Source organism: Larus michahellis, chromosome Z (assembly GCF_964199755.1).
Source record: "Larus michahellis chromosome Z, bLarMic1.1, whole genome shotgun sequence".
Classification (NCBI taxonomy): Eukaryota; Metazoa; Chordata; class Aves; order Charadriiformes; family Laridae; genus Larus; species Larus michahellis.
In genome coordinates this window covers 38,043,206-38,056,289 of record NC_133930.1, presented here as the reverse complement: position 1 = coordinate 38,056,289, position 13,084 = coordinate 38,043,206, and the positions used below count along the sequence as shown (strand labels likewise).

General features: G+C 41.3%; 1 protein-coding gene across 1 annotated transcript in view; it reads right to left on the bottom strand.

Moving 5' to 3' along the window:
* Positions 1-13,084, bottom strand: part of MAMDC2 (MAM domain containing 2) — a 64,569-nt gene that overhangs the window by 18,246 nt on the left and 33,239 nt on the right. The window contains exons 3-9 of the mRNA XM_074569362.1: positions 11,546-11,811; positions 10,745-10,829; positions 9,653-9,790; positions 7,149-7,405; positions 4,322-4,415; positions 2,215-2,361; positions 1,086-1,351 (exon numbers count right to left, since the gene is read on the bottom strand). Coding sequence (XP_074425463.1) covers positions 1,086-1,351; positions 2,215-2,361; positions 4,322-4,415; positions 7,149-7,405; positions 9,653-9,790; positions 10,745-10,829; positions 11,546-11,811 — 1,253 coding nt within the window. The remainder of the gene's footprint in view (positions 1-1,085; positions 1,352-2,214; positions 2,362-4,321; positions 4,416-7,148; positions 7,406-9,652; positions 9,791-10,744; positions 10,830-11,545; positions 11,812-13,084) is intronic.

Sequence of the window (13,084 nt, the reverse complement as noted above, 5' to 3'; positions counted from 1 at the left end):
ACACTAGCCAACAATTAGGACCAAAATTTTCACCGTAAATTCCCCTTTTAACACAGCTAGGCAATATTTTTTTTGGTGAACTTTTTCTTTTACAGTGTATTCACTTCGAAGAAAAACACTTTTTTTTTTTCTTCCCCCCAAGAAAAGTTAAACTCAATAGCTACTGCAGTTTCAAAAATTACTTTGTAGTGGGGAAAATGCTTAATATATTTGTCTATAATTCAGAAATACCTGAGTTACAAGACAAGCTTTTATTCACATGTTGACAGTACTACCACACTCTGAAAAAAAGCCGGGTTTATCTCAAGTGTCATAATGTAGCAATCCATCTGGTCCTCCTTATATGACTCACAAATAGTGGAAACCCACTACAGAAATCAGAGTAACTGCAGAAGCAGCGCCTACACGAATTTGTGTAGAAGTCAGTCTTTGTAAAAAGAGTGGAGGTGAGAAATAACAGCAGCTTGAGGACTTACTCAGGAGGTGATGTGAAATATTATGTTACTCTTATGAACTCGCTGAGATGACAAAGTGACCTCTCCAACCAGACATTGCAAATACTACGAGTCCATTGCGCTAAATTACACTGACTTCTGGTTTCATATTTTAACCCATTGGTTGAGTTTACGAAAGTAGGATCAGCTCCCCATTTTGACCTGAACTTACCAGTACTGACTTTTTAGATTAATTAAAATCTGTAATTAAGGACGGTGATGAGAATCCCAGTGGAAACAAACAAACAATCAAACAAAAATGAGCGAACGTGGAGCCTGCTGAGAAACCAAGACACAACTGGCTCTCGTTAGAGCCTCTCAGGTGAAATCTCCACAAATACTGCAACTACAGCTGAGGACACCAGGGCAACACTGCCCCATTCCTGGTACGAAGTTCTTTTACCGGGGCTCCCACGGGAGGCAGGCCGCAAAGAAATACTCTATTCCCCACGGTACTGCCTGGGGAACTCAATTTTGCTTTGTAGGTGTAGCTCACTTAGGATTAATCCCCGGATAACGAAGAACCCTGGGAGGAGCAGGCAAGGAAAATCTCCATCCAGAATTTGGCAGATTTGAAGAGCTGGCTCTTACCTTGCAAGGCATAGGCTTTTTGAAGGAGATTTCAGCCTGAGTCCAAACTCCCTTTGGAGAGTCCAATACGGACCAGATTTTCTCTTGAACGACATGATTCTCCTCAAAGATATAAACAGCAAGAGTACCACTCATTTTGAAAAACCCATATAAGGCATAATAAAAGCGCAGGCAAAACTGCAAGTTTCCTGGCAGGGTCGGGCCATACAGACGTCCAATGTACTCAGGCTGTGATGTAAACTTTGTGTTCGCCAACAAGTAATAACCTGCAAGACAGCACAATTATTGAGTATTTCTAATATGCGATTGGCACAGCTGATTTGCTATTAAAGCAGCTTCCATTATTGCATCAGACTTTGGTTATAAAAACAGTTTCTACAGGCAGGAAACAGATTATCACACTCTGTTTGAAAGGAAATAAGAATTTTTCTAAAAGCATCCCAGCTACCTCATGCTAAACTGGCACATGTCTGAGTTACCAGAAATAAGCACTTTTCAGTTTTACACTGAAAAATTTTCTGGCCTGCCGGCCTTACTGGAAACCTGTCTGTTTCAAGGGTACTGCTCCAAGACCAAAGAATAGGCACAAGGCCTGTTATTCCCTGCAGCAAGTATAATGAGGTGAGACTTTCGCACATATGATTATGAACCATGAGTACTCTACACAAAGAGATGTGTGAGTTTCAGAACTTTTTAGCAGGCCTTCCACTACGTGGCTTCGCTACGCCACACTTCACAGTTTTCCCTTAAAAATGCCAAATATCCTAAGCCTGGAAGAGCTAAGAGCCCATCATTCCTCTATATTAAAAGCAATGCATTAAGCTACTATAATATTTGCTTGTATATTTTTGCAGAATCCTCCCTTCAGTGACTATGGATGAGTATAATGAAGATACTCTGATTTACGGCCCTGCGTGACTATTCAATAGGTGACCTTCCCTCTTTACATGTGGGGAGGCACAGCCAGAGTCCCAGCTAGGAAAGAGAGGTGTATTCTGGTTTTTAATGGCAGGGAGTCGCAGTGAGGCAATCTACCCAGTGTGCCAATGACATTATTTAGCGGAGTCAACAAGGATATTAACCTTTATATCCAGTTTGACTCTTCTAGTGAAAGGGAGTTTTGACTCACCAAACCCAGTAGTGTGATCTCCTGCTCTATACACGTTACGCTTCACTTTCACTCTGCTCCATCCTGGGCCGTCTTTGTGATCCTGGTAAAAATTACACAGATCTTCCTCAAAGTTGCAGCCTGCCTCGGCAGGATTGAAAGGAGTTCCTACAAGATAGAGGCGTGTGTTCTGTTAGGAAGAGCACACTATAATGAGCATAGGTACTTGAAGTGCAAGGATGCCAATGGAGACTCTGTTTCATCTTTCTTTGCATTACAGAAGATAAGCCTGTGCAAGGTTGTTACACATGTATAGTGCAAAGTCACAATCATAGAATCATAGAATCATAGGGTTGGAAGGGACCTCTGGAGATCATCTAGTCCAACCCCCCTGCCAGAGCAGGGTCACCTAGAGCAGGCTTCCCAGGAACGCGTCCAGGCAGGTTTTGAATGTCTCCAGAGACGGAGACTCCACCACCTCTCTGGGCAGCCTGTGCCAGTGCTCTGCCACCCTCATGATATCAAACTATTGATTTTCTATCACAAGTGGGTGTTATTTTCTTATATTTTTGCTGGAAGTCAACTAAAAGCTAAGCTAAGCTCCCCAGCCCTGCTGATGGTTCCTTCTTGACCTGCAAGGTGGAATTCACGGGTCAGGATTTGCTTTAGTCTGAAAAAAACACCCCGGGTGAATGGGTGCTTTAAGTAACACATTTCTGCTTCTTTAAAAGCCTCCTCAGTCACTTGTACCAGATGCTGGGGGAAGGAGGGGCACAACCCAAAGCCATCATGCAATTTTTGGCTATGTCAGGAGTCACAACCCTGTGAGCATCACTCTACGGCAACACATACAACCCTTCTGCACAGAGCCTAAGAGGGGCTTCGTGACAAGGGCAGGGACACAGGCCATCTGCTTCAGGAGACGCAAAATTTTGGTATAGGAGAGATGCCTGTGGTCTCTTCAGCCTCAAATAAGACAGATCTAAACACTTCCCATGTGTCTTTCTCTGCAGAAAATGCTATAAAATTTATCCCATTCCTCAACACATATAAGCCATCTGAAAATTAAAACAGAAAACACAGATGAGCACACAGCTCCAATCCATGGCATACTGCAGACGTAACTCAGGATTTTTGTTGCAAAACAAAGCAAAAACAGAACAGGCATCAAGAAGTTAAGGAAACAAATAGATTTACTCAGCCAAGAGTCATGGATTAATAACATATCTGGAATCTACCTCCTATTGACCTTTAAAGTTCCCTTCCAACCGAAACTATTCCATGATTCTACTGATACTCGAGCACTGCAGGTAAAGCTAGCAGAGACTCCAAGCAGATAAGAAAGGGCAAAAAATCTTTCTCCTTCATCACTTCAAAACTTCAGCCAAAAATTCAACCTTGTGACTGAAACAATGGGTGGGATCAGTGGGGAACCACTAATCTACTTTTGACTATTGCTTAGTGCTACAGTAAAACCCAAGCAACCAGTAACCAGCACACAGCTACTTAAGAGGCTGCATTCACAAAGTCCTTCATCCCAAGTGCCTCTACAGCAGAGGTCACGTGGATCCAGCTGACTTCTGCTGCTGTGAAAACCTAGTAAGTTGCTGACAGACTTGCCACTCTCTGAGACAAATAATGCCTCCCCGAAGAGTGAAGACAGGAAGGCAAGGCTCCCATTTTGCCTCTGAAGAACACCTCAGGGCATGTGGCATGGAAGAACATATTCCTTACGTCGGCAATAATGAAAAGGCCAGGACATTCTGTTCCTCATACCGTCACACCTGGGGAAATCCCCCTCTCTTTCTGTGAGAGGACTGCAAGTGGTAATTTGTTCAAAATCCGGGGAGATGCAAAACCAGGAGTCAGTCCAGTGCTCCAGATACAGATCCCTGAGGCAAGGTCTTTGGAGAGAAAGCATTAAGGACTGGTTTCTGGACCAAACGAATGGCATTAGTGTTTATCTGATGTTTTGTCACCAAGAGGAAGAGGTGCCCAATGGCCCTGGTCAGTTGAGAAGACAGCATCTGCACATCTCTACCAAATACTGCAAACACTGACACACAGTTCAGAGGGGCAAAAGCAATGGGGGGAAACAAGGAAGGCAGAAAGCAATAATAACTCATACCTGTCTGATTGCTGCAGTAAACCGGAGAGAAAGAAATGTCATCAAGGGCAACATAACCTCCCTTGGCGCTATTGAAAGCAACTTCAAATATCACCTGGAAATGATAATTGTTTGTTATTCATCTACCGTATAAACAACAATAGTTTTGGTACACATCTTCATATTACAGGATCCTGATCAGATGTCCCAGGCAGATGCCAGGGTATCTCAGGCAGCACTGCAGGTGTTGGGACAAATTAAATTTTATCACTTACAGGCTATAAATCAGAGCCTGATGCTGGCACCAGATCTTTCCCCACTCAAGGTCAAGGAAAAATCAAGGGGAACATAGCTTTTTTGCCATCTTATGAATTATCAGTTTTAAAGACAGAGTAAGGCTACTGTCATTATACCAAAGGCAGTATTCAGCGTTATCAGTTTGTATTGAGTATAACTCCAAAGTGCCTAATTATTACTGCATCTAGAATCTATCTGGATCAAGAGCTAAAAACAAACTGTGGATTACTCTGCGGTTATGATACCAAGTTTTTCTGTTCTCTCTAAACAGCTTCAGCCACTGAAACCCATGCCTTGGCATCAGCTGGCAGGGAAGATTTCCTTTAAAAGATTTAGTTAAGATAAGAACCAGAAAAGCTATCACTGTGTTTTGTTTACCACAAAAATCAAACAATGTTCGTACTTAGCCAGTCTCAAGGGAATGGAGGACAATTCATAACTCTTGAGGAAGTCTCTTAAAATTTCTCTTAAGTATCAAAGCTCTGAGTTACAGGAAAACTTTAAGAACAGGCCTGAACCACAAGGCAACCCCAGGGACAAAACAAGGATATAAGGACAAATGCTTCCAGAGTGAGAGCCTGTTCAGCGCAAGCAATGCCTGTGATGTCTTGCCTTGGGATTGGCGCCAAACTAGGAGAGCTGTGAAAGAATCCTGAGGGATCTCCTCTAGCCGGATGAAATAAAGAGGAAGACCCTTTTGAAGCAATTGAGGAAATTATATGCAATTGCCTCACATTGCATTCCTGCTGGATTCTTTCTTTCCCATTGATTTGTCTAATCAGTTTTTTTTAACTGATCAGAATCCATATTATGCCGTGGAAGTGAGTTTTACAGTTATGTGATGTAGAAAAAAATCCTTCCCTTGGTTTATTTTACAACTGTTACCTGGTAATTAAGAATTTGGAACAGCAATGTAAATTATGAAAAAAAGGGAACAGTTAATCTTTTCTGTGTCATTCATGATTTTTATGAACCTCTACCATATTCTACTTCAGTCATCCTTTTTACAGGCTGAAAACTCTTATTTCATTAACCTGACTTCTCCATACTTTTGATTTTTCCCGTGTCCCTCTTGTAGTTCCAGGATACTCTTTTTTAACTGAGAGGGTCGGTGTTGCATAATCTGTGGAACACAGGGGTACCCCGCGCATTCGTCCAGTGGTATGACATCCTCTGTTTTACTGTCTATTCCAGTATAGATATTTTCGAACATTCCGAATGGTTTCATGAATGTCACTAAGAACTGAGAAGATATTTCCACAAAACTAACCACAGTAATGTCAAGCTCTAAGTGATCAATAATTTCCATCTATAGTGCTAGGACTGTTTTTCCCCTTCCATGTTACTTTATATTTATTGAATGAGTAATTCACTTACCATTCAGTATTATGAAACCTTATCAGATCTAATCTCCTTTCCCGTACCATTTGAGGTCTGGCAATTCAAAGGGATGACTTGGTCACTGACTTTACAGAGTATAAAAGGACTATGTAACATCACCTGATGAAAATTAGCTTTACCCCTAATAATTTCTGAAAATCTGCAGGTTTACAGTGAATTAACAAATAACTTATGGGGAGTTAAAGGAAATAGAATGAAATCTGATTTATTTGTAATCCAAGTATTAGAAGTGTAAATATAGGGAGAGAATATATGTGTATATATATAAAAAGTTACATCTATATGTATAAATATATATTTGTACACATATAAGTATATATGCATATATATAATACATATAAACTGGTTTTTTCCAGTCTTCTAAGGTATTCACATGTGACATTTCAGAATATATGTTTTACATATAAAGATATAATGTATATACGTATATATACCATATATATATATCCACACACATTTTTATACATATATGTGTGTGTGTATATTTTTTATACGTACATATATATATATAAAAAAATTTTGTTACAATCTTGTAAGGTTTGGTGTTTCTTTCAGTAAACACTGGGGAATAAAAAATACAATTTCTTCCTGATGCTCTTTAAATTAATTATAGTAACCATAGAAAGCTGGCTTTCACAGCTGAGGACTACTGTACTATTAGGACCCAAGTTTGGACTCTATCTCGTCAAAGCACAGAAAGACTGAATTGCAAGATTGTATAAGGCAGAGAATAGAGCTCAAATATTTTTTTTAAATTTTTCTTCTGCAGTGGGAGGCATGCATTATTTTATGATACTCAGCATCCTCAAAAATGGATCATCGAGTCACAGAAATATGGGACTGAGAGAACACTGACATTATTTAGTAGGAGCTGAAAGACGGCACATTAGTAGGATTCTACACCCTCCCAAGGTATTCTGTTCAAGCACTTCACCACCTTACTTCATCTTTGCTGAAAATCAAGGAGGAAAGTGATTCCTCCTTGACCCTTATGCAGTGGACAAAGGAAACAACAGATCACCAGCATCTTTAAAACCATCAATCAGGTACTGGATGCCCACTGCCATGTTCCTGACTTGGCCTGAGTTGGCACTGATGTCTGATGCAACCTGGAAGTGGTAGCTGGACAGTACAGGAACAATTGCTTTACCTCCATGGGGTACGGTGCATCGAAGTCAACTTCTGCTAGCGCCCAGTCCGCACTCAGTGCGCTGTCTGTTTTCCAGATCTCCTCATAAAAGCCACTCGTGTCTCTCAAGTAAACGGTAAAAACAATGCTACTCTGCTGCTTGAGTTGATAATAAAAAGATAAGCAGCCAGACATTGGGGCCATGGTTTTTGGTGAGATTAGCTGGGCCACTTCCTGAAAATGTTTGACGTAAACAGAGTCCACATACATGTAGTGACCTAGAAGTACAAAAGAAACTCTTTAAAAGACACGACTTATAAGAAGTATCAGGAGATAGGCAGGGACTAGGCATGTTATCTCTAGAGCCTGGACAACAATGGTTGATTCCTAGGAAATTTTAGTAATTCCTAAGATTAAACTAAACGAAGCAACCCATAGTTATTTAGCTAAGATACCACTGGCAAAACAGTCAGTCTCAGCTCTTTCTTAAGTCTTTATTCAAGACCTTTATATTAAAGAAAGTAATAAACTCTGAATTTTGGGAGCCATTCATAAATGGAAAAATGTGCTACAACTGAGTAAATTCCCTGCCTCCCAACAACTCAGTATTTAGTCTTTTTCCAAGTACGACTTTCACTGAGGCAACCCAAGTAAATGAACAAGACTATAAGCCATGGGTTTCCTCACATGTTTTACTCAGCAGTTCATTTAATGTATCAAATAAGTTGGCAAATAACCTTTATTCTGCACATTTCACTGCTTATATAATTCTGCTCAGTCTACTAGGATACGGTTTCTAAGTGTTTTATCTTCACTGAATAAACTGTTGGGTATTTTTTTTTTTTAATCTGTAAAAAAGACTTTTGGGAGAAGTTAATAAACAGAAAAATGCATTACAGATGAGTAGACTCCCTCCCCCTCAACAGCCAATACAAACTGCGGGATTTTCAAAGGGTACAGCTTCTCAGACTTTGATATAGGGAGAGCAATCTCGATTTAAACAGGACGCATCCATGTGCACAGATAGGCTGTGCATCTGTAGTTTTTCTTCTTCTACGCTCTCAGAAACACAGCATCAAACAGTATCAGCTGATGAACGGAAAAATGGTTCTTCACAAGTAGGAAACTTAAAGGAGAATGAAGTGCCAAACTGACAGGGTACTTTAGCATGGATGCTGCACGCTGTGCCATTAGGTTTGTATCTACACCGCTACATTAATTAACTAATAGTGTTCTCAAACCTGGAGATGCCACTTCTCACTTCACTCCAGTGGAAGGAGGGGAAAGGGCTCGCTTGGCTATGGGTCTCCTCCAGCCTGCCCACTGCCAGGGGACTGGTGGCGGTTCTGCAGTTCTTGCCTGAGAAGTTCTGGGCTTCGTTTCTGCTCTGCAGTTTTACCGCATTTCATAGCTTAATTATGCTCTCCCTGGCTGATGTACCTTCATAGAACAATTCTTGCAAAAAGAAGGCCCTTCTATGACTTTTGGCTTCTTGGGGTCTTCTCAGTCGATGATCAGCAGAGAGGTTTGGTGTGAGAAAGAAACACTGTGGCTACAAGAAAACAGATCCCTCCCAGTTGGTGGCATTTCCTATCACATACAGTACTTTACTTAATAGGTAGAGCCTCTCTCTGCTCTCGAAGTTGTGATGAGTTAAACTTCCATCAAAATTTTACCAGCACTTAGGTGCCGTGGGGTGACACTCTGTACTCAACTCACACAATTGTGAAATAAATAAAAAGGCACAGCGGTGTGAGTTAAGGATGGAGGATCAACCCCGCTTTTCGTGATGCAATTCCTTGCGCTGTCGCAAGTGTCACGTTGTCTGAGACGTGCAGCGTCCTGCAGCAGCCAGATCTCCTGACCCTCACCTGCCGCGGTACTTCATGCAACACCACACCAAAGGCTAAGATAGCACCCAGCCCTTCTCTGTGACTATGTGAAACATTCTCCTCCCAACAAGGTGGCCAGGACGAGTATTTCATACAGGGCAAGTGCTGAAAATCCTTGGAGTCCTTACTCCAACAGACTGTATTAACAGCACCCTATTTGACAGAAAGAGACAAAACTCCTAAACTGTGTAATTTAACCTGAGAGTCTCCAAATGCGTTTCAATCCCTTACCTTTCCTACTCAACATTCCCAATAGCCACTGGAAAGAAAACCCCTGCCAGATGTACAGAGCAGCGGTACAAGATTGTAAAACTAATTGTGGCCTATACTTGTAGAATCCACAGAAAGATTAATTTTCCCCCTCCCTGTACAAAATTTTATCCTCATTTTGAGTAATTTAGAAGCTGAGCAAAGGGCATAACAACCTTATTATAAAGCTTACAGGAAACTGTGTGAACTTCTGCAAATTCTCCCTGTCTTTTTCTAATACCTTTTTTTCACGTAAGTCATTCTTACCGCACCCATTGCCAGGAGAAAAGAAAGAATTCACATAACAATTTGCAGTATAAGAGGCATACATGGATCACAGACTCAGATTTTCCCTTTTACTTCTGTTTTACATTTACTGCTTACCCAGTTCACTGTTAAGTGTGTGGTCCTTGGGCAGGATAGACTGAGAATTGCGAATGTTCCCTCCACCAACAAACCAGTTGACATTGGGGTTCCAGCGGTTCACGAAGCCACAAAGATGATTTTCTTCAAAGTCACATTCTGCAATTGCAGAGATCACCAGCTCAGTGCACACATTTTCATTACAAAAACTGGAAGAGTGGCTGTTGCTAACCACTGGCCTCATTTTACATATGGCAGTGCAGATAACACCTATATTTATGAAACACTTAACAGCATATAATACATGGAAGGAAACATAGCCACAATTTTTGATCAATTTTTGGTAAAATTCTCGTTTCCATCCTGTTCAGCCCGATCTATCTTTTCATTATTTGGCAATATAGGACTGCTGTAATTTAGAACCAAATAAGATAGATTTAAAATATACCACTTCATAGTATGAATTAGTCAGAGCAGAACTTCCACTTGTAAATCAGGGATGGCTAGAAGCAAAGCAGGACTAGTGTTTCATAGCCGTAATGAGGCTGCTTTGTTTCCTTCACAGAGACAAAGAATTGTGACAATTCGGTTGGACTCCACCAGAGCTCCCCAGAAATGCAAAGGTCTCCCAGCCTCCTAGCCACTGAAATTTTTGAACTTCATCAGCAGTTTTTGGCAAATGCCATAAGGAAGTAGCAGTTAAGTGTAAATATCAACAGAGTTCTGACTCCGCAGACAGCAAAATGCTGCTGTAAGGAGGCACGAGCAGGCAGACAGCAGAAATAATGTCACAGCTGCTACGTCGAATATTTGCAGCAGTCTAGTTTTGTGATAATACAACACTTGTTCCTGCTTGAACAATAAATAGTTTCAGAATGAATTATTGTATGTGAAATATCTATATACATCACAGAGATGGGTGAATAAAAACACATATTAGTGTGTGCAATCTTAGCTCAAAAAATATCTATATCAAATATGTCAGTCTACATTTCAAGAAAGAAAAAGCCATTGCCTTTTTTCTAAACCCAGACCTTTAATTCAGTTTCAAAACTGCAAATAATGCTTTTTTTTCTATGCAGAGAATATGGGAACTGAGCAGACAGTACTTACCAATACAATATCCAGGAGTTATTTTAATTTCAAAAACTGCTATACTGGCAGATTTATCTTGTCCCATTTCACCTTCCAGTACAATCTGCGCAATACAAACCAAACTGTAAATTTTAGGGTTTCAGTATTTCCATTATCGTCCTGGACATTTAAACAGGCTAAACAGGAGAAAAAATTAAATATATGCAGGGGACTCATCATCCTTACAGTCAGGAGAGGTGATTTTGCTGGAAGACCTTTGCAGTATGCATTAAAGATGGAGTCAATGCCCCTCCTCAAGGGCAGAAGGACAATGAGACAAAGCCAAAAAATCCCACACTTCATATAAAAGTATGGGACTCCAGATGCCTCAGCTGTGGCTATACAGGACGTTACTGCGAGAGATGCAATGTGACGGGTTTTGGGTAGGAATCATCTCCTCTCAGCTTCTGACTCCTCCCAGAAGGGCCCAGAGGACAGGAACGAGTGAGCGCAGCTGTAGACCCACGACCTGGGAGGTCCCGTGTCTGGCAGAGGACGCCAGCAGCTCCACAGGGCTGCCACACGGTGAGGCATCACTGAGCTGCAGGGCTCATCGGCCGCGCTTTCCCATGCGTCTGCTGGGAAGAGTGCCGACTGCCTGGCTCAAGCCAGCCCGGCTCACTGATTTTAGGGACAGAGGGGTCAACCAATTCACACGCTGCCATCCCTAGAGATGAAAGCCAAGAATAGGACCCAAGAACAGAAGTGAATGGAAAAGCAGCCCATGCACCCCAACACGTGCACCAGAAAGCCTGGGGCATCTTCTAAAATGGGGCTTACCTTGTACTTCTTCGTGCTGTTCATTAAATCTAAGCTAGCTATGAGCCAGCTATCTGAGGGCTCCTTGGCTGACCACAGCAAACGATCAAAGCTCTCTCCTTCATGCCTCAGGTACAGGTTGAGCCTGGCGGGATCAGGCGAAGCCTCTGAAGTCGTCGCGATCTGGTAGATCAGTCTGACACAGCTCCACTCCTCAGAGTACAGCTCAGGGCTGGACAGCACTGCTTTCTCACCCTCGTAAGATGTATCTACAGAAATGTAATGTCCTGGGAACAGGCACGCATCAGAATAATCAATGTCAGAGGCTTTGATTTCGCATCCCTGGACAAAAGTACTTATTTTCAACGGAATGGTTGTTCTGGGGCTCGGTCAGGAGATTGAGACCGCCACTCAATTGTTAAGCAAGTCATTTAACCTTTTGATATCCCACTGTACCCACACAAACATCACCTCACACGTCTCACAGAATTTTTAATCACAGTTTTAAAATTATTGGAAAACTTCAGAGACAGATGTTATATCAGTGTAAAGCAGATTAATAAGGAAGTGTTGCCCTCCGGAACTGATAGGTGTAGACAGACGATTTGATTGACAAGGTAATTTACACAGGCAGGAATATGCTGCAGGAATATTTAGTTGTTTTACAGATGAAAACTTTTAAACTTATTTTTTATAATTTAGGTTTTAAAACAATACCAAAAAAAATTGCTGCCAAAAACTTCTAAAGACTTTCTGGTTTCAAAGAAAACTAGAAAGACACTCTTAAGTAGTAAAACTAACGTGTACAAATCTGCTGATTCAAAAAAATTCTAAATGTAAACCCACATGTAAATACATAAGCAGTCTCAATGGGATTATTTCAAAATTACTCTCTGGATGGATATTTTAGCAGCAGGGCCTAAAACATAACCTTCTCTGTAAAAACAGAGGAAAGGATGCAATGACAAGCTAAGAATGCACAAGGAGGCCAAAAAATGCTTAAGAAACAACATGCAGAAAAAGGATGCAGTAAATAAACCACAGTGAAACAAAAGCTTGGTCCTGGAGACTTTACTAACACATCAAAACCAAATCAGGAGAGTAAAATGGGACACAGGAGTCACAGAAACCTGGAATGCAATACCAGGAACAACTGAAACAGGGAGAAAGAAAATAATAAAAAAACCAACCAAACAACAAAACAAGCTAGGATATCCACGTCTGAAACATTATGCCATAGATGATCTGGAAAATGACTCTCCTAATCTAATGGCCACATATATGAGACAAATCCCATTCTTGACACTAATCCATAGCAGCCAGGCTGCAAGCAAGAGCCGTAAGAGCTGTCAAGGACTGTGTCAAGTCAGTCCTTCACCCAGCAGCATATCACACCTATCCTCTTCAGAGCCCTGAGAGCATAGATTTCTTCTTTTTCCATGTCATTTCACTTGACCACAGAGGTTGTCTTCGTTTACACGCATATTTAAGCACTTGCTTAACTTGGACATGTTAGCAGTCGGACTGATGTTAAATATCTTGTTTGCCTTTGAGGCTCAC